Source organism: Siphateles boraxobius, unplaced genomic scaffold, assembly GCF_051911475.1.
Source record: "Siphateles boraxobius isolate OS27281-9 unplaced genomic scaffold, OSU_SipBor_1 26, whole genome shotgun sequence".
NCBI classification, from domain to species: Eukaryota; Metazoa; Chordata; class Actinopteri; order Cypriniformes; family Leuciscidae; genus Siphateles; species Siphateles boraxobius.
The window spans coordinates 26,915,538-26,939,046 of NW_027508876.1; the positions used below are offsets into that span (position 1 = coordinate 26,915,538).

The 23,509-nt window shown below is 34.2% G+C and overlaps 1 protein-coding gene across 9 annotated transcripts; it reads right to left on the bottom strand.

Moving 5' to 3' along the window:
• Window positions 1-245: 245 nt before the first annotated feature.
• On the bottom strand, window positions 246-23,172 carry dtna (dystrobrevin, alpha). 9 transcript variants are annotated; one of them, XR_013207346.1, is made up of 23 exons: window positions 20,566-20,697; window positions 18,613-18,680; window positions 17,688-17,768; window positions 17,310-17,523; window positions 16,781-16,866; window positions 15,617-15,771; window positions 14,573-14,678; window positions 14,280-14,446; window positions 13,240-13,364; window positions 12,874-12,957; window positions 12,106-12,174; window positions 11,265-11,357; window positions 8,639-8,726; window positions 8,317-8,405; window positions 8,116-8,229; window positions 6,786-6,882; window positions 6,656-6,676; window positions 4,648-4,834; window positions 3,511-3,600; window positions 3,346-3,418; window positions 3,130-3,230; window positions 1,997-2,034; window positions 246-1,901 (listed from the first exon to the last, which is right to left on the bottom strand). XR_013207346.1 is itself a non-coding variant. In XM_077245238.1 (23 exons), the coding sequence occupies exons 2-22, from the start codon at window positions 18,677-18,679 to the stop codon at window positions 2,017-2,019; spliced, it is 2,130 nt and encodes a 709-aa protein (XP_077101353.1). In that variant the 5' UTR covers window position 18,680; window positions 22,967-23,172; the 3' UTR covers window positions 246-1,901; window positions 1,997-2,016. The 9 variants fall into 9 exon arrangements, 7 of the variants coding, with proteins under 7 accessions (XP_077101353.1, XP_077101351.1, XP_077101358.1 ...); XM_077245238.1 differs by lacking the exon at window positions 20,566-20,697 and adding an exon at window positions 22,967-23,172 and having other exon boundaries at window positions 3,130-3,235; XM_077245236.1 differs by having other exon boundaries at window positions 3,130-3,235.
• Between the last annotated feature and the right edge of the window lie 337 nt (window positions 23,173-23,509).

The following is a 23,509-nucleotide window of genomic DNA, read 5'->3' on the forward strand; positions in this document are numbered from 1 at the left end:
GGGCGAGTGATTAATGACAGAATTTTCATTTTGGATGAACTTTCCCTTTAATGTGATATTTGTTGTCTTATTGGGGAAAATATATAATTGCTCAACAAGGACATCTAGTGGCTGTTGTTGTGTATAATGCATCAACATATTACAATTCATCAAGTTAGAACAGCATTTTGTGCAGAATTATTTGAAATGAAGAATCAGTTTTAACGAACTGATAGCATAAAATACCACAACTGGACACTTGAAGATATTTGTACAACATAATATTTTATTTAGTACCATGCAAAATAACTGAAAAGTGCAACGGCTGGCAGCAGGGCACGAATGCTGTTTTTGTTGTGGCATATAACTGTTTGTCTGAAAAAGCAATGCTCTGAGTAAACAATGAGATCAATGTGACTGCTGAAGTGTGACAGTGGCAAAGAAAACACATCAATGAAAGAGTCTGGAGATGGCCAAAGCCAAACCAATCTAGTGGACATCTTTACAAGGAATTCATATTCACCAACAAAATCAATCCAAGCATGATAATTATGTTCTAGATCAAAAATCTTACACCAAAATATGCTTTTGTAAAAGGCATCTTGTCAGTCCTTGAACAACCTAACAGCACATTCAGTAATGTGAGATGCTGTCACATGTGTTTGTCTCAAAATGTCTGCATTTCATTGAATATTGCAAATTAAATAATAGAGCATGGTAAATATTCCCTTTGGAGTCAAATAATATTTTCCTTTGAATCCAGAGGTACAAAGTTTTGCATGAATCTCACGAAATCGGTCAAAAACATGCCCTGGTCATATTTGTCTGTAAAATCCAAATTTTTTCTTTTTTTAAAGAAAGCATAAAAATCACATACATTTTGCATAAAAAATTAATTCTATATTTTAGAACCAGAAGGTTTTTTTTTGCAATGACGATGTACATGTTAAAGTAGAGATAAACATGTTTTACTGCCAAATTATTGTTGTAATTCAAGAATATTGATATGTTAAGAAATGTATTATTTAGTATGAAATATGTAATGATATGGCTAAAATTGTAAAGTATATACATAATGCAATTATCGATTACTACTACCTTAAATTTAGGCTGATCTAAATAAAAGCATTGTATTACACTGAAAATAATGTCACAATGTCAGAAATATAAATGGTCCTAAAAATAGGTTTCATTTTCTTCATGCAAAACACATTACATCTTTATTTTTGGGGATTCTAAAGTTAAACGTGACCTGGTGGTGTATTCATGAGATTCATCTGTTTCTGTACTGTTCTTATTCATTAAAATGTATGTCTTTAAAAATGAATAAATTGCAAAAAAGTACACATACCTACCCACCTCTTAAAATAAACTAAGTCTGATCAGCTAAGGCAGTGTATTTGTGTATCAAAGACTATGACGAAGTCTCAAATTATTCTACTCTCAAAGAGAAACTGAAGCTACAACGATATCCTAATATTTTATATGCTTTAAAAGACAATCAGGTCAGGGTGTTCTGCACTTAATGTACAATAAAAGATGTTGTTTGTAAAGATAGCAGCTTCAGTAAAGACCCCCCCACACACACTTCCCCTAACATATATTTAAATACAGTACAAGTTTTGAACAGAAACACACGAAAACAAATCAAATTCGAACCCATTAACACCAAGTAAATGAAATAATCTCGTAATCATTGGATGTATGGCACTGGTGGTGTTGTAGACAGTTCCATTATTTCAAATTTCCAAAGTCAGTTCACAGTATTGTCTTAAAACATTTAGTCGATTCTAAAAATATATTTCTATATTTATAGATTGGGTTGTGTACCACAGTATTGTTGAGAGTTGATGCTTTTCAGAAGTGTTGTATGTCCCAGCTCAGGTCTGGTTTGCACAGTGCTTCAGAGTCGCTCCATCTCCCTGTGAGGACGGAAAAAGACAAAGGAAAAGCCTTGGTTTGAAGCATCAAACGCTGTTGTATTGCATCTGTCACAGCGCCGCTGACGAATACTTACCATTGCTTATTTAAACGCAGCTATTCTTGTAAGGTCACCTGGAAAAAACAGCATTGAGGAAAGTTTAAAATCCACAGAACTGAGCCGAGGCTTTCCGTAGCACACTAAAACGATCGGAATATTCTGACCTGCATGGAAGGAGCGAATTTGCGCTAATATTTCGACCTCATTTGGTCGAGACGTTGCAATACATTCAACTTTTATAGGAGCAGAAATAGCAGTGTCGGTTTTTGCACTTTTTTCGTTGCATGCAAAACTCGTACAGACGCAGTTAAAATGAACATCATCTCGGCCCTCAAGAACAGGTGTCAGGGAAGCAGCCTAGGGATATGTTCATTACAATGAAATATCCATTTGCTTTAATGGATTTTTCATTTCTATTTCATCTCAGTTCTATAGCAATTAAAAAGAAATCAAATTTGATATATGATGCAGCGTACTCATGACACACCGTTGGCATATTTCCCAGAATATCCATCCAAAGTTTGATACTTAAAAATGGCTTTGGGGCAGATAACCATATTGATGTGAATACAGAAACATATGAGATATTATTTATCTTTTTTATATTAAATATAAACCACTTGCTGTATCCATGTATTATTATTTAATTTAAGGCAAAATTAATGCTGCCAAATAACAATACCATTCAAATGCTTGGGGTCAGTAAGATTTTAAAAGAAGTCTCTTCTGCTAACAAAGGCTGCATTTATTTAATGAAAAATACAGTAAAAATAGTGAAATATTATTATAATTTAAAATAGCCGTTTTTCTATTTGAATATGTAGCAAAATGTAATTTATTCCTGTGATCAAAGCTGAATTTTCAGCATCATTACTCCAGTCTTCAGTGTCACATGATGCTTCAGAAATCATTCTAATAGGCTGATTTTCTGCTCAAGAAACATTTCTGTTTATTATCAACGATGACATCTTTTTTGCTGCTTAATATTTTTGTGGAAACCGTCACACAGTAAAAAGAGTAAAATGGGAACTGATGACGGTTGGTTCAGTCGTTTGGCATGGATGATAATTTGCATATTCCAACATTTCACATGCGAACTTCTCTGCGGATCTAACTGCTGCATTACTGCTTTGTTTGTGTGTAGGTCTCCGTATGTTCAGCTGCCTCACCTGTTCCTGTGTGTGTCTGAGTCGTTCCTCCATCTTCAGGCTTCTGTTCAGCTGCTTTTCCAGATCATGTCCATAGAATTCCCCAGGCTCCAGCTTCCCTGCTGCCCTATGAGAGCAGAAACACAGTGAGCACATGCCCAGGAGATCTGAACAACACGTGATCACACACTTTAGCAGGTCAAAACAGCAGGTGATTTAGCAGCATGTTTTAGTTACCTTGATCTTGAAGCGCTCCGTGCGTGGAGAACGTCTGACGGTGAGAATGTGAGGTCTGTTTCACTCCCATCCTCTAAACATCATCATAGGCAAAGTTTGAACATCACTGAATAACGTATGCTATCGTTGCTGGGCATGAGATTGATCAGGCTCATTCAATATTACCTGAGTTAAGTTCTTTCACCAACGAAGACATTGTGTTGGTTATGGAGTCTGCAGCTACCAGGAGATCATTTCTTAAATTCCTTCTGGAGCCTTCAAAAATCAAAATTTTTAATATTAAATATTTCTAATATTATTAAGTTATATTAACATTAGTATTTATTAGTTTATATTTAATAATTGAATAATAATGTAATATTATTTAATATATTGCATGGTACCGTTTTGATTTATAGGTAAGTACATTTATTTTAAAGCAGTACTTCTCAACCTTTTTCGACTCCAAGGCCCCATATTGTCAACAACTATATTCAAAATTCCCATAACCTTTCCAGTTGGTCATAATTTACTGGGAATACGATTTTTTTTTTCATAGAAAAAAAAATCTCATCCCAAAAATGTTATAATCATTTTAATAATAATCATTGGTAAATTAAATTCATATACTCATATTAAAATGGTCATAGACTTTTATGGCTTTATTAACTTACATGACTTTCCCAGGTCTACATTTTTAAAGACTTCCTAATTTTTCCAGATTTTCCTATTAATTAAAGAAAAAAACAAATAGAAATATCTTGTTCTAGATGTTTTGGCTTATTTGAATGTTTTTTGTTGTCTCATTTAAAATAATTTTTAGGCCCCCTTAAAAGTTTGCTGAGGCCCCCTGGTTAAGAAACACTGGTTTACAGGAAGATTTGAAGTTCAATATGATCTAGTTAAGCTGTTTACATGGAATCTAGAAAAGCGCTATTTTCCAAAAGGATTTAGAAAACTTCACAGATCAAATAATTAACATGTTTTTTTGCCGCATAATTCATGCAACTCTTCTTAAACTATGTTTTTAACCTAGGATATTCCTGTAATGACAATCTGCCGCAAGGTTGCCAAGTCTGCAGAATTGGGTTACTTTTATACTGATGCTGCGGGTTGTTGCGACACCCTGCCCCCCCCCCCAACCGGGAACACGCTTTTTTGCGACACCCCCCCCCCGGAATGCGATTTTTACCAGGGAACCTTCCCAGAACTGCCATGTTTGGGCAGGTTTTGTTAAGCAAACCTGGCAACCCTGATCTGCAGTATCTCTTGGTTTTAATTGGCTAAAATCGTTTTCAAATGCAAGAGGAACATGTTGGTTACCTAGAGCGAAGGCCTGCTGCACCTCTCCTCCCAGGCCCATCAGCGAGTCCTGAGGCGTCTGACTGGGTGTGGTATTGCCGGATGTTGATTGGAGAGGCATGGGGATGGGTGTGGAATTGCCGGATACTGATTGGATGTTGATCGTGTGGCTGGGGGAGGAGCGAGGGGAGGGGCCAGGGCCTTGATTCTAGGGAACAAAAGGAGAGGTCCTTTTGAAAAGGAGATTGTAAGATAAAAATCAAAACTGCTTAATCCAGTGTTGTTATTTTTAACTAAAACTAAAACAGTTAAAATCCTTTTGCAGGGTTTCTACAGGTTTTATGAAGGTAAATTTAAGACTTTTTAAAGACCAAGTAAATCAAATTTAAAGAATAAATTTAATAATGTCAATATATTCTCTAAATGTAAATGTCTAGGGAGAAACAATGATTTGTTTTAGCAACACTTTTAGAGTTTGAAAATACAACTTCCAACAGATATCCATTATTTTTTAATTCATATTACAAAAAAAGTAGCTTGAATCGTTCTGCTTTTAACCACTAGAATATGGAAATAATGTTTACTGTACTTTCTGATCACACTGCAAAAAAGCAATGTTTTTCCTCAGTCTCTCTGTCTTGTTTTCCACAGGAAATGTATAAAGATTCTTAAATCAAGATGCATTTGCTGGAGATGCAAAATTATATAAAATATGAAGTCTTGTTTTCTGTTAAATTTAACAAGATTAAGTAAGCTTATGATTAAACAAGAAAAAATATCTGCCAATGGTCTCAGAAAGTTCATAACTCATTGACATACTGTATATTTTTCAAGACTTCATTTCACATTTGCATCAAAAATGTATTTAAAGATGTTTAGATATTTGGATTGGAAAACAGGACAACATTTTGCAGTGCGTGCAACATTTAAAGCCATGACTATGAATTTAAGAATTTCTGCTCTGATTTAAGACCTTCATTTTTTAAAACCTTTTAAGACCCGCCGAAACCCTGTTTTTGTTAATTGACATAAAGGTTAAATAATAGATAAAAATACTTCATTTAAAAAAACTAAAACGCAAATTAGAAATTTTACCTTGGCACCTAACTGAAATAGTTGAAGTATTACATTGATTAAAACTAAAATATAAATAAATGTATATTAAAGCTAAATTGATTTTTTTTTAAATGACAAAGCACATAAAACTATTCAAACCTAAAATAAATTAAAAAATAAAAGCTAATTAAAATATTAATACATACAATAACGGCAGAAGTATAATTAAATAATAAATAAATTAAATAATGATCTGCAACTTATTTTTATAAGAACAATAGCAAATGGTTTACGGATTCAAACGACTGACAAAACCTGTTGTTACAGTGTGTGTTACTGATGGTCAAAAGAGCAAAAACACAAATCTCAGGTCCCTATAAGGGATTTATTACTAGTTGTTTAGCTAATAATTCATGTCTATAGCACAAACAAAAATAAGGGACTTTGAGTTACATATGAAAGTTTATTATTATTATTATAGGTTTAGAAGTTTGTAGAAAATCATACAAAGAAGAATTAGAGTATGTGTTGGACATGCTGGAATGTAGTCAGTCTGAATAACAGCATACGTTAACTTTGATTTGTGCTATGTGCTAAATGAACAAAAGCAAGTTCTGGATGCCAAAGACACAACCAACACACAACACATTTATTATTATAGTTTAATATTAGGGAGAACAAATGCACAACATACATTTTAAATCTCAAGTCAGATGAACTATGTTAGTTGCACTTTATTTTACAGTATGTCTACTTACAGTGTACTTACCTAAGAAAGTACTGGGTAATATAAGCTAACTACATGGGTTTAGGTTATGTTTAGGGGTTGGTTCAGGGTTAATACCTAGTTATTACCCATTTATTGCAATTACTATAAGTACATCGTATGTATATACATGGAGAACAGGACTGTAAAATAAAGTGCTACCAGTATATTAATACACAGCTTTGTTACTGGGGCTCTGAGACTTACAGCTCTTTTTAGCTCTTCTTCCTGTAGATGGAGCAGTTCAGCTTATTAACAGGGATTTCTGCATCTCCACATTACATCTTAAAATTGTGCAATCCTCATTTGTTTATGTGTCTGTGTGAACCTTTGCTACCTTTAACAGAAGCATGAGGTGTTCTAGTTGGACCATAAGATCTCGACGGCTATCCTGAAGAGCCGACATCCTCTGCTCCAACTCCTCCTTCCTCTGTCTGAGACAAAGAAAGCCTCAAGGTTATCGATATAACATTAACGTTAACTCAAAATGAATTGTGCAACAATAAACAGCCTGATAGTGTTGTGTATTTGCATGTGCTCTCTGTGCTGTTTACCACTACATTCACTAAAAACATTAAGCAAATTGCGTAAACACATTAAAAAAAAAAAAATCTGTGCCGAACACAATTTGCATGGTGTAGTGCCATGTAGTGCCTGGTTAAACACCCAATCACACCAAGTATGATAAATATATCGATAACGATATACTTTTAAAAATCATTCTAAATGTAAAATAACAGCAGAGTCCACACCACAACTATAAAAATAATGGTACAGGGAAACAATATACTGTAGTTGGAATCACAAAGCAATTTTTTCCAGTTGATGAATGATTGACAGCCAATCAGAATCCATCCTGCTTTAAAGAGCTTGAGAATTTAAAGCGACAGCGCGCTTAAAATAAACAGAACGATATAGTCAGCAGGTATGTACGCTAATATAGTTATAGTTATCTTAAAGTTATCTAAAGTTAAAGTTATTGTTCTTGGTGTGAAGAGCTTTTATGGGTGGTTTATGAATAAGATGCATAATAACAAAGTGTTTAGAGAATTCACCCAAAAACATTTGTAACGGATGCTTTCCTCATTAAAGAAAAGAAAAGCAGGTGAATAAGGATATACATTTTTTTATTTACAATAGTTTGTCCCTGGGAACCATGTTCTTAACTGTGGTATTTGCAGTAGGTTTTAATTATATGTAAAATCTATTTTCCATAAATGTAACTATGATGTTCATTATGATAATAATAATAGTAACATAAAAACAAATTTAGAAACCAAAACTGCTACACAAAACAACAGCAACTTCCCTATCAGAACATTTAGTATGAATCGAGAACTTTTGCACCAAAATATAGTGTTACTACAATTAATGTTACTTGAGTAAAACCACAGTCAAGTTTTAAATTTAAGGAATAGAGCTTCTTTAAATATGCATGCTTGACTCAGTTCACCATTAAAATCTGCCTTGGTAATGTCTACAAACAGGAAGGTCTCAGGGTTGCAAATTGCTTTTAAAGTACTTTCACTCATTCATGAGAGGAGCCATGATCAGGTTACACTCACTTTCAATGCAGTCTATCTCGTAACCATCAGCATCTGCTGTTCACCACATCCGATCAGGTTTCAGGTCTGATTCACGGCTGTACGCTCTGTGTGTGTGTTTACCTGAGTAGTCTCAGTTCAGCCAGTAACGTTGGGTTTTGTTGGTTTTTGTCTAATGGAGGCTGGGAAGCTTCTTCATGTTGTTGTCTCAGGCGTTGTATCTCTTGCAAAATCTCCCTGAAAATATACAATTTATTAACTTTAAGAATGCAAATTCAGATCACTCTGCAATACCATAATAAACCGTCTCATACTCAGACTCACTTGTTCTTGTTTTCTAGCTCGGCGATAAGTTGCCGCTGCTGTTTATTGGTGTCCAGACAGAGAGAGATGTCTGCTGGGACTCTGGTCTTCTGTTAACAATAGTCAGATTGTAGTTAAACAGAGTTGTTTACATGAATTTATTTAGATATATCCATTATGGTTAAAGATGAAGTGTGTCATTTCTCTGCCACAAGCTTAATTGCACAAATAATTGCAAGTGTAATTGCAAACATTATGGTTGTTTCCAAACTTGTTTTCCAACTTCCAACATACACTACCATTTTCCATAACATCTTATCGTTATTTTGATTGGCCGTCTTACCGCTGCAGCTCCTTCAGCAGCCAATCGGGAGGCATAACGGGCAATGAGGCAGTGCTCATCATCTTGGTTATTAATGCTCTCTTGGAAACTATCAATCAAGGAAAGGAACAAAGCTCAGTCATCTTTACAATTACTAGTTCAGAATCACAAAAGCATTTACTGCAACATTACTATAGCAATTAGTAGCCTATGCAAAGTTAGTTTATAATAATTTGCATACACATACTGTTTGTTTTGCAAAAAAAAATGTGTTTTCATATTGAAAATCACAAGAAAGTTCTTGCAAAATTTATACAAATATGTTTTATAAATCAAAAGAACCTATTTTTAGTGGAATAAGTCACCAATAATACCCTAACGGCAGAATAAAATAGCATTGCCAGCACATTTCAGGATCTAAGCAAAGCATGAAGACCATAGAGCCCCAGTTTCCCCAAAAAAACACTGCAAAGTTAGGAGCAAATGCAAGGATAATCTCCATTTTAGACATCTTTGCTGGGAAAACAGCCATAGCTAAGGGTGTTGCATAATGGGTAAACATATGTGCATATACTGTAGCTAAAGGACAAGGTATAGGTTCCTGTGGACTGAAAAATCACGTTCTTGAGCAAAAACGCACCCGTTTAAAGACTAGTGGTAGACTAAAGACTTAAAGTAGATAATTGATGTTTTTTTTGTGTTTTTTCATACCAAATCTCCCCAAAATGACACAAATCCATACACACACACAAAAAAGACCCATTTGGACATTCAAAACAATTAATATATTCATCATTAATCAAATTAGAAATTTACAATTAGGTCAAAAAAATGTTTGTCATAAAAATTAGAGGTCAAATTAGAATTTGGGATGGATTCATTTAACTGTGTGTCCTTAAGGAATTTTTTTTCTTTTCAGTTTTGTTTTTTGATCATTTTATTCTGTGACATTGCATTTATCACTTACATGCAGTGTTGGGGGTAACTTATTACAAGTAACTTGAGTTACGTAATCAGATTACTTTTTCAAGTAACTAGTAAAGTAACGCATTACTTTTTCAATTTACAACAAAATATCTGAGTTACTTTTTCAAATAAGTAACGCTAGTTATTTTTTCACATTTATTGACTGACAGCTCTCCTGTCCCCATGTTGAGAGAAATTAAGTGAGGTGTTGTGTGCATTTGCATTGAACATGCATTTACTCATCTCACTTGCACAAAAACATTCAGTATTCCTCAAAATGAATAAAAACAGTAAAATGCAATCTCAGAATTTTGTGCAAAAGTTTTATAATTAACTATGTTAAATTACACAAATATACTTTATGTATTTAATCTCACTTTATTAACCAATGTCTTTGCTGCTGACCTAAAATGATCTAATTCAACCATACTAATAAGCAAAAATGACTTTAGATTAGGTTTAGAAATAAGAGTGTTGAACTTCCTTCTCCTGTATCCTATTGTTATTTAATCAAGAACAGCAGCAGCTGAAAGGTTTGTTTGAGCGGCGCCCTCTACTGTACAGTAGTAAATATGCAATTCCTTCAGCCTTAGGCTTATTCATTTAACTTTTGATGTGAAAGGGCCTTAACAATTGGCAAAAATAGATTGTTTTAGCTGTTATTAAAAAACAAACAAACAAGCCCATGCAGGTGAGAAAAAGTAACGCAAAAGTAATGTAACGCATTACGTTCCATAAAAAGTAACTAAGTAACGTACTTAGTTACTTTTTTGGGGAGTAACGCAATATTGTAATGCATTACTTTTAAAAGTAACTTTCCCCAACACTGCTTACATGCATTCCCTTGGGATCAAACCCATAATCTCTATCTAATGTTTGAGATACAGGAATGCTAAATAAAGCATTTCAAATGACATAATTGAAATAGTCAAGCATAAATCTATAGATTATAAAAACATTATACAACAATATTTTTGTGCATTTATATAACTTCTATTGTATAGTTTATTGCAAAATAGCCATATATATACTGTATATAAATGATTTGAGAGTCCAGGGAGACTCGCTTATGTCATTCACTATGCTTCATATGAGTGTGCATTCATTACTGAGCAGTTTTGGCACGATTCCTGTTCCCACAACACCAGAAGCTTCTGGAATTGGTGAATTATGGATAGTGTAGGATTATGGGAAGTGTAGTTCTTCACTGGGAATTCAGCGATTAGTCATGATTTTTGAAATCACACTCTATAAAAGCATGTTGCTAGCTCATGATAGTTCTCTACTAAAAATGTATTCATTAGTGCTAAAAGTCAATCTCTCTGTGTGAAAAGGAAGGGCATTTTAACCTCTGGACTGTTGTGCTCTATGGCAGTGAAATGTAATATGATAAAAACACTGCTTAAACACAACATAAGCCTAGCCAGTTAGCAAGCTGCAAACATAAGACAGAATTGTGGCCAGAATAGTCACCATCCCACATCTGGGATCATTTCTACAACTCAGGAATTAAATTAGGAACATTTCAAATGTGGAAAGACCTTCAAATGATAGTTTGACATTAACAATGTTATATTGAATTCTGCGTATTACCAGATTGACATGGTGACCTAAGCTATAAAAACAGATTAGGAAGAAAAGTGGCACAGCAACCTCAGACAGACCGACAGCTCACACTGACCATGAACGGTCCTTTCGGAGGAGATTCACATAAAGTCCGATAAGTATGTGCTCGTCAGCGAGCCTATCCGCAATATCGAGGCTGTACTGAACCCTGGAACCACGTTTCAGAAACACAGATGACGTCACAATGACTTTAAGAAGCAACTTTCTGCAGTTTTAATGGTGGAGTCTAAAAAAAACATTCTTATTATTTGAATGTATTAAAATACGAAAACAATGAGGTTCCATTTGTTCACATTAATTAACATGATATAACAATGAAAAATAAAGCATTTATTTCTTCAAAAGCATTTATTAATATGAATTAATTATATTTGAACATTTACAAATGTCTATTAATATTTAATGGATGTGAGCTGACATGAACTTACAATGAACAGTTGTATCTGTTTTAACTAACATCAACAAAAATGAATAAATACTGTAACAAATGTATTTCTCATTCCTAGATAATGTTAGTTACTGCATTAACTAACATTGACTAATGGGAAGTTATAGTAAAATTTGACCAAAAACACAGAATGCAAACAAGACTTAAGTTAGCGTTGATGTCATATTTATCTTGATGCAAATGAAATAGGGTTGTGCGAGATGGAAGAACAGTCAATTTAATATGTCATAATGTTGAAAATATGTCTTTTGTAAATTGGCAATTGTTTTTTTGGCTAAACAAATGACAATCTGATACAAAACAATCCCTCACAGCCTTGATTTTATTTGCATCTACTCAAAATATTCCCATATAGCCCATTGTTAGTCATCACAAGATCTTTCTTTATTACTTCATAATCACTTAGAACAGTTGACATATAAACATTATTCCAACCAGGCTAACTTACCCTTTCCCTTTTAAAAGATCTGGAGTAGTCCGGGAAAACAGCTTCACTTGCTTTGTCTCATCAAGAGCACTTTTTACCCCCAAAATGAGATATAATAAAACAAATTAATGAGCAACACATGTACCGTTAAACAAACATGCATCAAAACCAGTGTTATTTTTAGTATCATTTAAATTAATTGATATACTATTACATTGTTTATTTGTATTTAGATTTTTTTTAAGCTTTTATATATTTTCAGATTTCATTTTAGTTTTAGTCTTAGCAATATTTTATGTGCTGGTCATTTTATTATTATTATATATAACTTTAATTTTAATTTCAGTTTTAGTAATTTAGTACCTCAACTTCAACTTATTGGTAACACTTACAGGTTCCATTTGTTGACGTTAGTAAACTACATTAGTTAACATGAACTAAAAACGAGCAATACTTCTACAGCATTTAATAATCTTAGTAAATGTTAATCATTAACAAAGGCTAATAAATGCTGTAAAAATATATTGCTCATTGTTAGTTTTGTTAATGAATTTACTAATGTTAACGAATAAGGCTTTTTTGTAAAGGGTTGCCACTTATTTCATTTGGATGACAAGGAAACATTTCTAACTTCCATTCAAGTTTAAGTGTACATTACAACATGTATAATTTATTTTATTTCAGCTTTATTTTATAAAAAATGACTCTGAATAGTTTTAGTTACCAATAACAACACTAACATCAAACATCATTCTGTTGAAAGTTTGTGCTGTCCAGTATTATACTCACGTTTTGCTGGAGTAAGGGTTTCCTGAGGAAGGCATGGAGTGAGAGAGCATGTATTCACTCCCGCTGTTCACAGGTCTGGGAGGCCTGCAGGAAATAAAACAATAACTGAGTTATTGTTATGTTGCAACCAAAACGTGCCGTACTCTAAGATTAGTTATGCCCATCAAATTATTGTGTAATCCTAAAACAATGAGGATAAATGTCTCTATATAACTTTACTTACCATGTGTCACTGTTTTTCAGCATAAAAGCGAAAAACACAAGGCAGGAAAATGTTAGCATGCACAATTCATGGTAAATTCATTGTGCAATAATATAGTCAACAATTTTACACTATCCATCTGAGCAAAATGTGAGTTTACGTACACAACATGAGTGAGGTTGAGCGGTTTCTCGGGTGTATCGGAGAACATCGGGTAAGGAGGATCTCGACTGGAGGCACAACTCAGAGATTTACTGAGAGCGTCTGACAACTTCTTTGCTGGAGATTTCTGGAGAAAAATAAAGGACTGTATTGAACCAGAAGAATTAATATCCATAAGAATACATATAAATGTTTAATGAAAAGGATTTTCTCTGCTCTTCTTTTCTAAATGTTTTATGTAGAAATACATAGAGTATCATAAGAGAGATTATTTACATATAGAAGTCTCAAATGTACAGTAACTGATAATACATGTTTAATTAGTCAGGGACAGGATGGAAAATGGTCACGTACAAATTATTAACTCACTTCCCAAAAATGTAGTTTTATTCAGCAAGGTTGCATTAAATTGATCAAACGTAACAGTAAAGACATTTATAATGTTACAAAAGATTTACATTTCAAATAAATGCTGGTTAAAAATAAAAGCAAATATTTCAAGGTTTGAAGCAGCACAAGTGTTTTCAACATTGATAATAATAATAAATGTTTCTTGAGCAGCAAATCATCATATTAGAATGATTTCTGAAGGATCATGTGACACTGAAGACTGGAGTAATGATGCTGAAAATTCAGCTTTGATCACAGGATTAAAAAAAAAAATGAACAATAGATTAGAATAGAAAACAGTTATTTTAAATTGTACAAATATTTCACAATATTCCAAAACAAATGCGGCCTTGGTGAGCATAAGAGACTTCTTTCAAAAACATTACCGAACTCAAACATTTGAACGGTAGCCTATAATTTATACACAGTCAATATATCGCCATGTTGGCATCAGCAATTGAAAAACCCATATTAGTCGGCTTGACAAAAAGAGAAAAAAAATGTAAATGCTACCAAAGAGGTGAATTCATTGTACAGAGTGAGATTGAGATTTAGACTGGTGTCATGAAGTGATTTTACTGTTTGGATGACGGGACTCAGGCCATCACTGACACTTACTCACAGTCACGCTCCCACAAGGCCGTTCACCTACCCATGACATGTACTCCTTCATCTGGTGCTGGTTGCTATGGCTGCCCGAGGCATGGCCCCTCCAGAAACACTCTTGGCAAAGTTGGTAATTATCACATTGTTGGCACCGGTAGCGGAATCCCATCATGCTCTGGCTGTGGCAGTAGGAGCACTCCACAGGATGAAAGACTAGAGAGGAGAGGGGCAAAATAAAGTTAGCACTACTAATCAAGTGCTGTCACAATATTTGTCATTCATTTAAGTTATAATATATATATATATGTTTTGCTGTAAAAAAAATGAAGAATGACGCACCGTTTTCAACATTTGCTAGCCGATGCATCAGTGGTAACCAAACCAGACACTGAGGAGGAGGATCCGACATGAATGTGTCAAGAAACACATTGAGCGAGACCTTTTTCTGTGGAAGGCCAGCGGTTAGTAAACTAATGAGTCAATAAACACCATGTACATACAAGTGAAAAACAATGTTTTTTATATTTTCTGAAGAAATTTGTGAATGGTGCTTGCCCACGCAAGACTTGCTGGTGGTTGCAAAGACGCTGCTATGCATTTGCAACTGGGTTTTCCTAACTAAATATTGCTTACTTTAAAAATGTGTTTTATTGTCCGCAATGCAATAAAACATACCATTCAAAAGTTTGTTTTCTTTAAAAGCTTTTTGAAAGAAGCCTCGTCTGCTCACTGAGATTGCATTTATTTGATCAGAAATACAGTAAAAACTGTAATATTGTGAAATATTATTAAAACTTTAAAAAAGCTGCTTTCTATTTGAATATATTTTAAAATGTAATATATTTTTGTATTCTTAATTTCTCAATTTTGTATTGTATTTGTATTCATTCCAGTCTTCAGTGACAAATGATCCTTTAGAAATCATTCTAATATGCTGATTTCCTGCTCAAGAAACATTTATTATTAATATAAATGCTGAAAACAGATGTGCTGCTTAATATTTTTGTGGAAACCATGATAATATTTTATTAGGATTCTTTGATGAATAGAAAGCTCAAAAGAACAGCATTTACAACATTATAAATGTCTTTACTATCAACTATATCTTTACTTCAAATTAATTTTAGTCATCCTTGCTGAATAAAAGTATTAATTCTTTCAAAAAAAAATGTACTGATCCCAAACTTCCGAATGATAGTGTGAGTCTGATAGCTTACATATATATGTGTGTGTGTGTGTGTGTGTGTGTGTGTGTGTGTGTGTGTGTGTGTGTGTGTGTGTGTGTGTGTGTGTGTGTGTGTGTGTGTGTGTGTGTGTGTGTGTGTGTGTGTGTGTGTGTGTGTGTGTGTGTGTGTGTGTGTGTGTGTGTATATGTTCTCAAACCTCTTGTGGAAAGCAGCTTCTCGTGGACTGCTCAGTGTACCCAAAAGATGGTCCCTCAAAAACCGTCATGGGCAGTTTCAGCACCTCTCTTAGGAACTGGTCAAACTGCGAGTATATCATTATACCATTTGGATCCGATATCTGTGAAAATACATCTTGAGGAAAAAAGACAAGCATCAGGAGTGATCAATTTCATTTTTTTAAAGAAACTATGTTCATTTAGATCAAGGTAGATATTAATAACTCAAAGAGTGATGCAGGCATGAAACAATTTTACTTATTTAATGTATAGAAATGTTTAGTTCTTCATCTAAATATCAGCATATACTGTACACTACCCTAAAAAAGATGGGAGAGGAGGGGTTTTAAAAAAGAAATGAATACTTTTCTTCACCAAGGATGCATTAAATTAATAAAAGTGACAAATTTATTTTCTAAAAATCTGTTCCTTTTAACTTTCTGTAACACTTTAGTTTAGGGTCCAATTTTCACTATTAAATAGTTGCTTATTATCATGCATATTTCTAGGGTATTGGCTGTTTATTAGTACTTATAAAGCACATATTAATGTGTTTTATTAATTAATTATTCAGCATGACCATATTCTATATCCCTAATCCTACCCAATACCTATACATAAAAACTACCTTGCTAACTATTAATGAGCAGTAATTATGAGTTTATTTAGGCAAAAGTCATAGTTAAAAGGGAGAATTGGAGCCTAATCAAAACTGTGACCAAACGTTCTATTCATCAAAGAATTTTATAAACAGTTTTCAACATTGATAATAATAAGAAATGTTTCTTGAACAGCAAATCAGCATATTAGAATGATTTCTGAAGGCGAGCATACAATACTTCTTTAAAAAACATTTTAAAAAAATATTAAGGACCCCAAACTTTTAAACATTAGAAATCTAAAGTTTCATTACTAGGAATGAACCACCAGAAAAAAGCAGAACAGTTTTACACTTCCAACTATACTGACATGGTCATGACTGGCAAATATGCCTTTCAAATATGACTTTCAAGTAACGACAGCTGCTCTGACCTTTAAAATGATGATAGAATGATTCATTCTGTCCATTCACTTAAGCGTCCATTAATCATCATCAAACCATTGAACACTCATCAGTTCAAAGGCAAAGCCAATGTGAAACTTACATCTTAGTTTATCCAAAATCTTCCCTCCACAGAGGGCAGCCAGGGCCATCTTCACCACAAAAACAGAGATCTTTCCCACACCTTCCCTAGAAAAGACACAATCGTCATCTAACACATTTAGGCCTGGTTTCACAGACAGGACTTAAGTCTAGTCCCAGACTACAATGCATATTTGAGCTGTTACGCAACTTGCACACAGGCATATCTAAAAATATGTCAGTGTCATTGTTTTGTCTCAAGATGCACACCAGTAATGTTTTTTCTAAGGCATGTTTATAAAAAACTACTTAAATGTCCTAATTAAACTAAGGCCTAATCCTGGCTTAATCTAAACCCTGTCTGAGAAACCAGGCCTTACACGTTCACATATAGCAAAGTAAGTGATGTATAAAGAAATTCTAGTCAGATCAAGTGAATACAATGAAGTGTCATGTACTTCAAATGAATTTTATTCCTTCTACACTTAAATTAAAGTCATACTAGACAGATTTAAAGCAACTCTGCAGATGATTCAGTCAGGGTTTCTTACGGGTCGTAGGCCGCTAGCAGGAAGTTGAGGAGGAACGAGATAGACTGGTCTACATTGATCTGGTGGGTTGTGGGCAAGCGCTTGTTCAGCTGGTAAAAGATGGTGGACAGTATTGCTTGCATATTTGACACTGAGAACTGTGTGTTGAGGTCCATGGAGTTGAGTCTGTTTTCCCGGAATACCTCGATGATATTCCAGATATCCAGCAAATGCACTGCAAGAAGCAAAGCAAATAGCAATATCTGGACTTGCATTATTTCCAAAGACCAAAGCTACTGTGAATACTAAATAAAGTTGCAATCAGAATGTTTGTGTTAAAAACACTTATTAAAGTTATATTACAGTAAAATCTTTTGCAGTAAACACCCTCAAACTTACAATTGCACCTCTTCTGAATGAATCTCAGCTTGCATGCTGTCCTATATGTGGACAATCTGATGGAGTCCAGATCTAGTGCACCTGTGAGATGAAAACATCACATTTACTGAACGTACAGTACATGGCAGACCATACAGTTTAAATCAGCCTAAGATGTCTTAGCCGGTTTAAGATGGTCTAGCTGGTCTTCCAACCTAGTCAAACTGGTGACAAACCTGTCTAAAACCAGCAAAACACACTAGACTAGACAACATAGCTTGGCTGGGTTGGAAGAACAACTAACCTAACCACTTTAGTTTGGTTAAGAGGTTTTTTTTTCTCAACAGGGAAATTATTTGAAGAACTCTTAGCATGTCTGGACTATCAATAAAAAAGTTGGGATTGGTAATATTTTTTAATGCTTTTGAAAGAAGTCTCTTCTGCTCACGAAGACTGCATTTATTTAATTACAAAAATACAATTAAAATTGTGAAATATTATTAAAATTTAAAATAACTATTTTCTATTTGAATATGTTGCAAAATGTAATTTATTCCTGTGATCAAAGCTGAATTTTCAGCATCATTACTCCAGTCTTCAGTGACACATGATCCTTCAGAAATCATTCTAATACGATGATTTGCTGCTCAAGAAACATGTATTATTATTATCAATGTCAAAAACAGTTTAATATTCTTGTGGAAATGGTGATATATTTTTTCATGATTAATAAAGCATTTATTCAAAATACAAATCTTTTGTAAAATCATAAAAACATAAAATAAAATAAAGTAAAAAAAATGAATCCTTACTGAAGAGAAGAACTAATTTCTTTAAAAGAAAAACTTACTGACCCCAAACTTTTGAACAGAAGTGTATATCCTATTATCAGCATGTTAGCTTGAGTATAGATTAATGAGTTATTAATGGATTAATAAACACATACGCATTTCAGCAAACAGTAGTCTTCTGTCTGCCATGGTGCTTCCGTTGCGCCCTGACTCTTCAATCATTCTGCCAAACATCACACATACAGAGAACAAAAGGACAATGTGACAGGCGTCCCACAGCTGTGAAGGCAAACTGGGCTGAAAATAGACCTTTTGAAGAATTAACAATTATTATTGATAAAACAACATTTATAAAGTATTACAACACTCTCCATAGTTTTGAGCTCTGTCAAAACTCCACTGCAAATGTAATACGACTAATAAAAAAAAAACTGTATATAACAATATACAACAAGATAAACTCAAGACACTAAAGTGCTACATAAATGTCAGATCTGCCTAATTCGACTTGCTTCAGACAAGTTATTTGATAAATTTGCAACAAAATAGAAAGTTTGATCGGACCCACAACCTTTGACGTCAACAACAATAGATATGGAAAGCATTTTCTCCTCCTTTTTAAAAGTTGATAAGACTATTTCCTTTGCTATCCTAACTATACACTATTATTGCTAATTTCATTTCATAATTTGTACTGTATTTAGCATTGTGTTTACCTGCTGTCTGCAACCCTACCAGAATAGACCTGTGACCCACTACTGACATGTTCCTTGGTATAATTCATGTGTTTATCTCCCTTGTTCTTATATAGAGACATTTTGTCATGATTCACATTGTAGACTAACAGAGGTTTTGGACTCCACTTGTGAACTTGATTAAAAATAAAATTTACAAGATCACTGCCTTCTGACATTCAGTACAATACCATCTTCTTTTACTGCGAGCAAACAACAGCTGTATCATATGGAAGAAACTATTTAAAAGATAATTGCAACTTTGCAATCATCTCACAATTCTGACTTTTTTTCTAAAAAATAAAGTCAAATTCTAATAAAGACTGACTTTTTTCCGCAGAATTGCACGTTTATATTTTGCAATTCTAAGCTTTTTTCTAGCAATCGCAAGTTTTTATCTCGCAAATATGACTTCTTTTCTCAGAATTGCGAGATATAAATTTGAAATTTTGAGTTATAAAGTCAGAGTCGCGATATTTAAACACAATTGCAAGTTATAATGTCAGAATTACAATACTTAAACAAAATTGCGAGTTATAAAGTTGGAATTGCGAGATTTAAACACAGTTGCTTGTTATAAAGTCAGAATTGCGAAATATAAACACACAATTGCGAGTTAAGTCAGAATTGTGAGTTATAGAGTCAGAATTGCGAGTTTTAAACTTACAATTGCGAGTTATAAACTCTGAATTGCAAGATTTAAACACAATTGCAAATTATAAAGTCTGAACTGCGAGATTTAAACTTACAATTATGAGTGATAAAGTCAGAATTGTGTGTATATATACAGTAAACTCACAATTTGACTTATTTTCTCAGAATTGCGAGATATAAACTACGTCTTAGATTGGTTCATACCATCATAATCTTAAATGCCATGCATTAAAAAGGCTTTAATACTATGAAATCTTTAAAATTAGGTTTTCCCTTCTCTTTAAAACAACACCTGGATTAAACCATAAGACGAAACATGAGGTTGATCTACTATAGATGTTAAACTCCATCCTTCACAAAGCTTTTAATGCTCAATTAACTTTAAGGAATGTTCAATCACAATCCCGAAGATCCAAGAGTTCATAACAACACGGGGGACAAAGCACTACACATCCAACCATCGCTATCAAATTCACCTGCAGATGTGAAAAACATCCAGAATGCACTGCGAAAAAATACATCCATCAGTAATGTGACACTTATCTACCCTATTGAACTCACATCAGAGATAAACAAGCTGCCACAGCGTAATTAAGTGTAATTTAGTGTTTTGGTTCACTGTTTCAACACTGCATCTATCATGTTAAACCAAATGGAAGCGATATAAACAAACCGTTGCTATAAAAACAACAAACACACATGACAATTCAAACCAGATACCCTTCAGACAGCACCATAGTCCTCCTCTTGCTTATTTATGAGTGACCAATACAAGTCCAAAAGGTTTTAATAATGCTTTTCGTCAGGTTGAAACACAACAAAAGCAGCCCTTGGAGTTCTTGGCAGCCGACTGAAATAAGAACCCGTCAGGATCCAGCATGTGTTGCCTCTATCTTTAACCTCCAATGACAGAGACTCACATTCTTGTTGGACTAGCTCTGGTTGCAAGTTTGCACCGTTCCCTACCCCTCCACTGGGAGGCCTGGTCCTGTAAGAAGGGCCTATGGAGTTGTTTGCAGTTTAAAGACTGTGTGAAATTATTAGGCAAAATGATGAGGCTACGCTAGAACGGCTTGCTAGAGAGAACTGTAATTCAAGCCCTCTAATGGGACATTTCTAGAGAGATCCCATATTTCACAGAGTCACTCTTCTAATATTTCGCGCTCTCTCCCTTTCTCCTTTTATTGTGGCTCTGGGATCTCCAGGCCTATAAATATCCTTTTGGACAGTCGGCGGCATCCAGGCATTTTGAGGCCAACTCCGTTTTTTTGTCACTCTCTGTGGGTGATTTATTTAGTACGGCAGGATGAATGAAAAACATGAAATTGTGCTTTTTGATGTTGTTCGCCCTTGAAGTCGGTTGGCATATAATACGTCCAGATCTGACCTGGAGGACAAAGTCATGATCTACATGAAGCAGCTGTTCGGAGTGTCTTCACAGAGTAATTAGCACTGGATTACTTGCATTAAACCGTCTGTGGGAGGAACTGATAGCAGCTAATGTTGCTGCATTTTTCCAAAACTACATAATGCATCTATTTGAGAAACGACATTGCTACAGTACATGTCCCATATGAAACTGACATCAATGCAGGCTAAAATGGAATATTTTTGGCCGGTCAGTGTATATATATACACACACACATGTAGGATATTTATATATATATATATATTATATATAATAATCTCTGTTTGGATTTAAATAGGCAAATGCTTAAGAGTCTATAATTGGATCATTATTGCAGTGATTATTATGTTTCTATCGTGTTATTTGTTTGGCAAGATTTCTTCTAACCCTGTGTGTGTAGCTTTTCATTTCTTAAACAACCATGTAGGAAAACACATCATGGCCATATTCCAGGATGACAATGTCAAGATTCATCAGGCTTTAATTGTGAAAGAATGGTTTGGAGGAGCATGAAGAATCATTTCCACACATGAATTCATTGAAAGTCTTTGGGATGTGCTGGAGGAGACTTTACAGAGTGCTGGACTCTTGCATTGTCAATACAAGGTCTTGAGCAAACATTGATGCACCTATGGAATGAACAATTCAATTTCCATCAAGAGGTGCATCATTTTTTGTATTGACAATGCAAGAGTCAAGCACTCTGTAAAGTATCCTCAATTTAAATCCAAACAGCGACCTCTTTTTTTTTTTTGGCCTGGCAGTGTATATATTTATGTAAAATTTGTCTTGTGTTGCTTGAAGTCCTAAAATCTATGTCAATTGACCAGTAGTCACCACAGTCAATGTCACAAAATTTTGAGATTATTATGCATTATCTAAAACACATAAAGCTGCAAACTGGATTCCATGAGAACTCTATCCGCAGCAAAGTGGCCCATTACTCAACCTAACTGATTTTTCCACCAATCAGACACAGTAACTGCCTGTATGCTACTCTGATTGTCATGGTACCACCATGAAGCAGAACAGCACTCTGGGTAAAGTCTCACAGCCCTTTCAGACTGTGATTTACATGTAGCTGTTTACAGGAAAGTCTTTCTAATGTTGTCGATGCTGTTTTCTTCTCATACATCTCCAATTGTTTTAACCACATGAATAGATGAGTTCATGCAATGGTGCACTTCAAAAACAACATATACAGCACAGCAAATAAAGAAATACCTTTTATGAAAGCAGAATAACTTTATGTGCATGTAGGACTTACTATTATCTATTTTCCAAACATCTTAGTATTCAAATTCCACTTAAAGTACAGAAAATACAAATAAAATGCCAACAATGTATAGGCCATTTGTAAGATGAGTATTCACAGACCTAGAGAAATTTTATGAATACAACATATGAGAAAAAAACAGTAGCTAAACCAACATACACTATAAAATTCTCAACCAAATGTAAACAATTGTATAAACATATTATGCATGCAATAATAAGCCGAATTTATAAATACTTATATTACCAAAAATAAACAGAGTTAGACATCATAGCTCTAGGATTGAAGCCAGAGCTTGATTTAGGACATCACGTTCCAGATACACACTATTAATATCATACTTGCAGAATCTGCATTATGCCTGATAGTAGTGGACTGTGAAGCATTCACAATGAATCTCTATGAGGCGTCTGGTTCTCTGTGCACTTGCTACTCACCAAACGCCTGTCATCGCCAAAACGGGTTTCAGTTCTGTGTTCAGTGAAGACCATCTGCGGTAAAATGATGCACTTTATCGACGAAGAATTCAGCGTATATATGAAAAGTGTGTTTTCACTCGCATTAGACTCGGCAGAGAGCGCCGCGGATCTCAGAGCTCCTCTCTCTCTCTCTCTCTCTCTCTGCTGCTCAGTTGCTTTGATGTGACGTAATGCGCCTCTCGCGATGACGTAATGCGGAATCTCTCCACTGAACACAGCCATCGGTGATCTGCAGAAATGTAAAAACAAATATTGGTTAAAATTAAACGTTTTTCTTTCTTCTTGTATAATATATTATAGATTTTAAGAATATAGAAAAAATTGGCCTGGGCAAAATGTTATGAGCAAGTATTTGTGTTTGTTTTGCATCTAACATAAAAGTTTGTAAAAAAAAAATAAAAAAAACTTTTGTATGTAGGCTACGTGTGTATATTATATTGCGATTAATCATACATGTGTGTGTAAATTGTTTTGTGTTTAGCTTTATTTCCATGCTCTTGA

Coding starts and splice junctions, on each gene's coding strand:
- dtna (XM_077245236.1), bottom strand. Junction 14,679..15,616: donor GAAGCTGCTTTCCACAAGAG/GTTTGAGAACAT, acceptor GGCCTTCCACAG/AAAAAGGTCTCGCTCAATGT. Junction 14,447..14,572: donor GCTAGCAAATGTTGAAAACG/GTGCGTCATTCT, acceptor TCTCCTCTCTAG/TCTTTCATCCTGTGGAGTGC.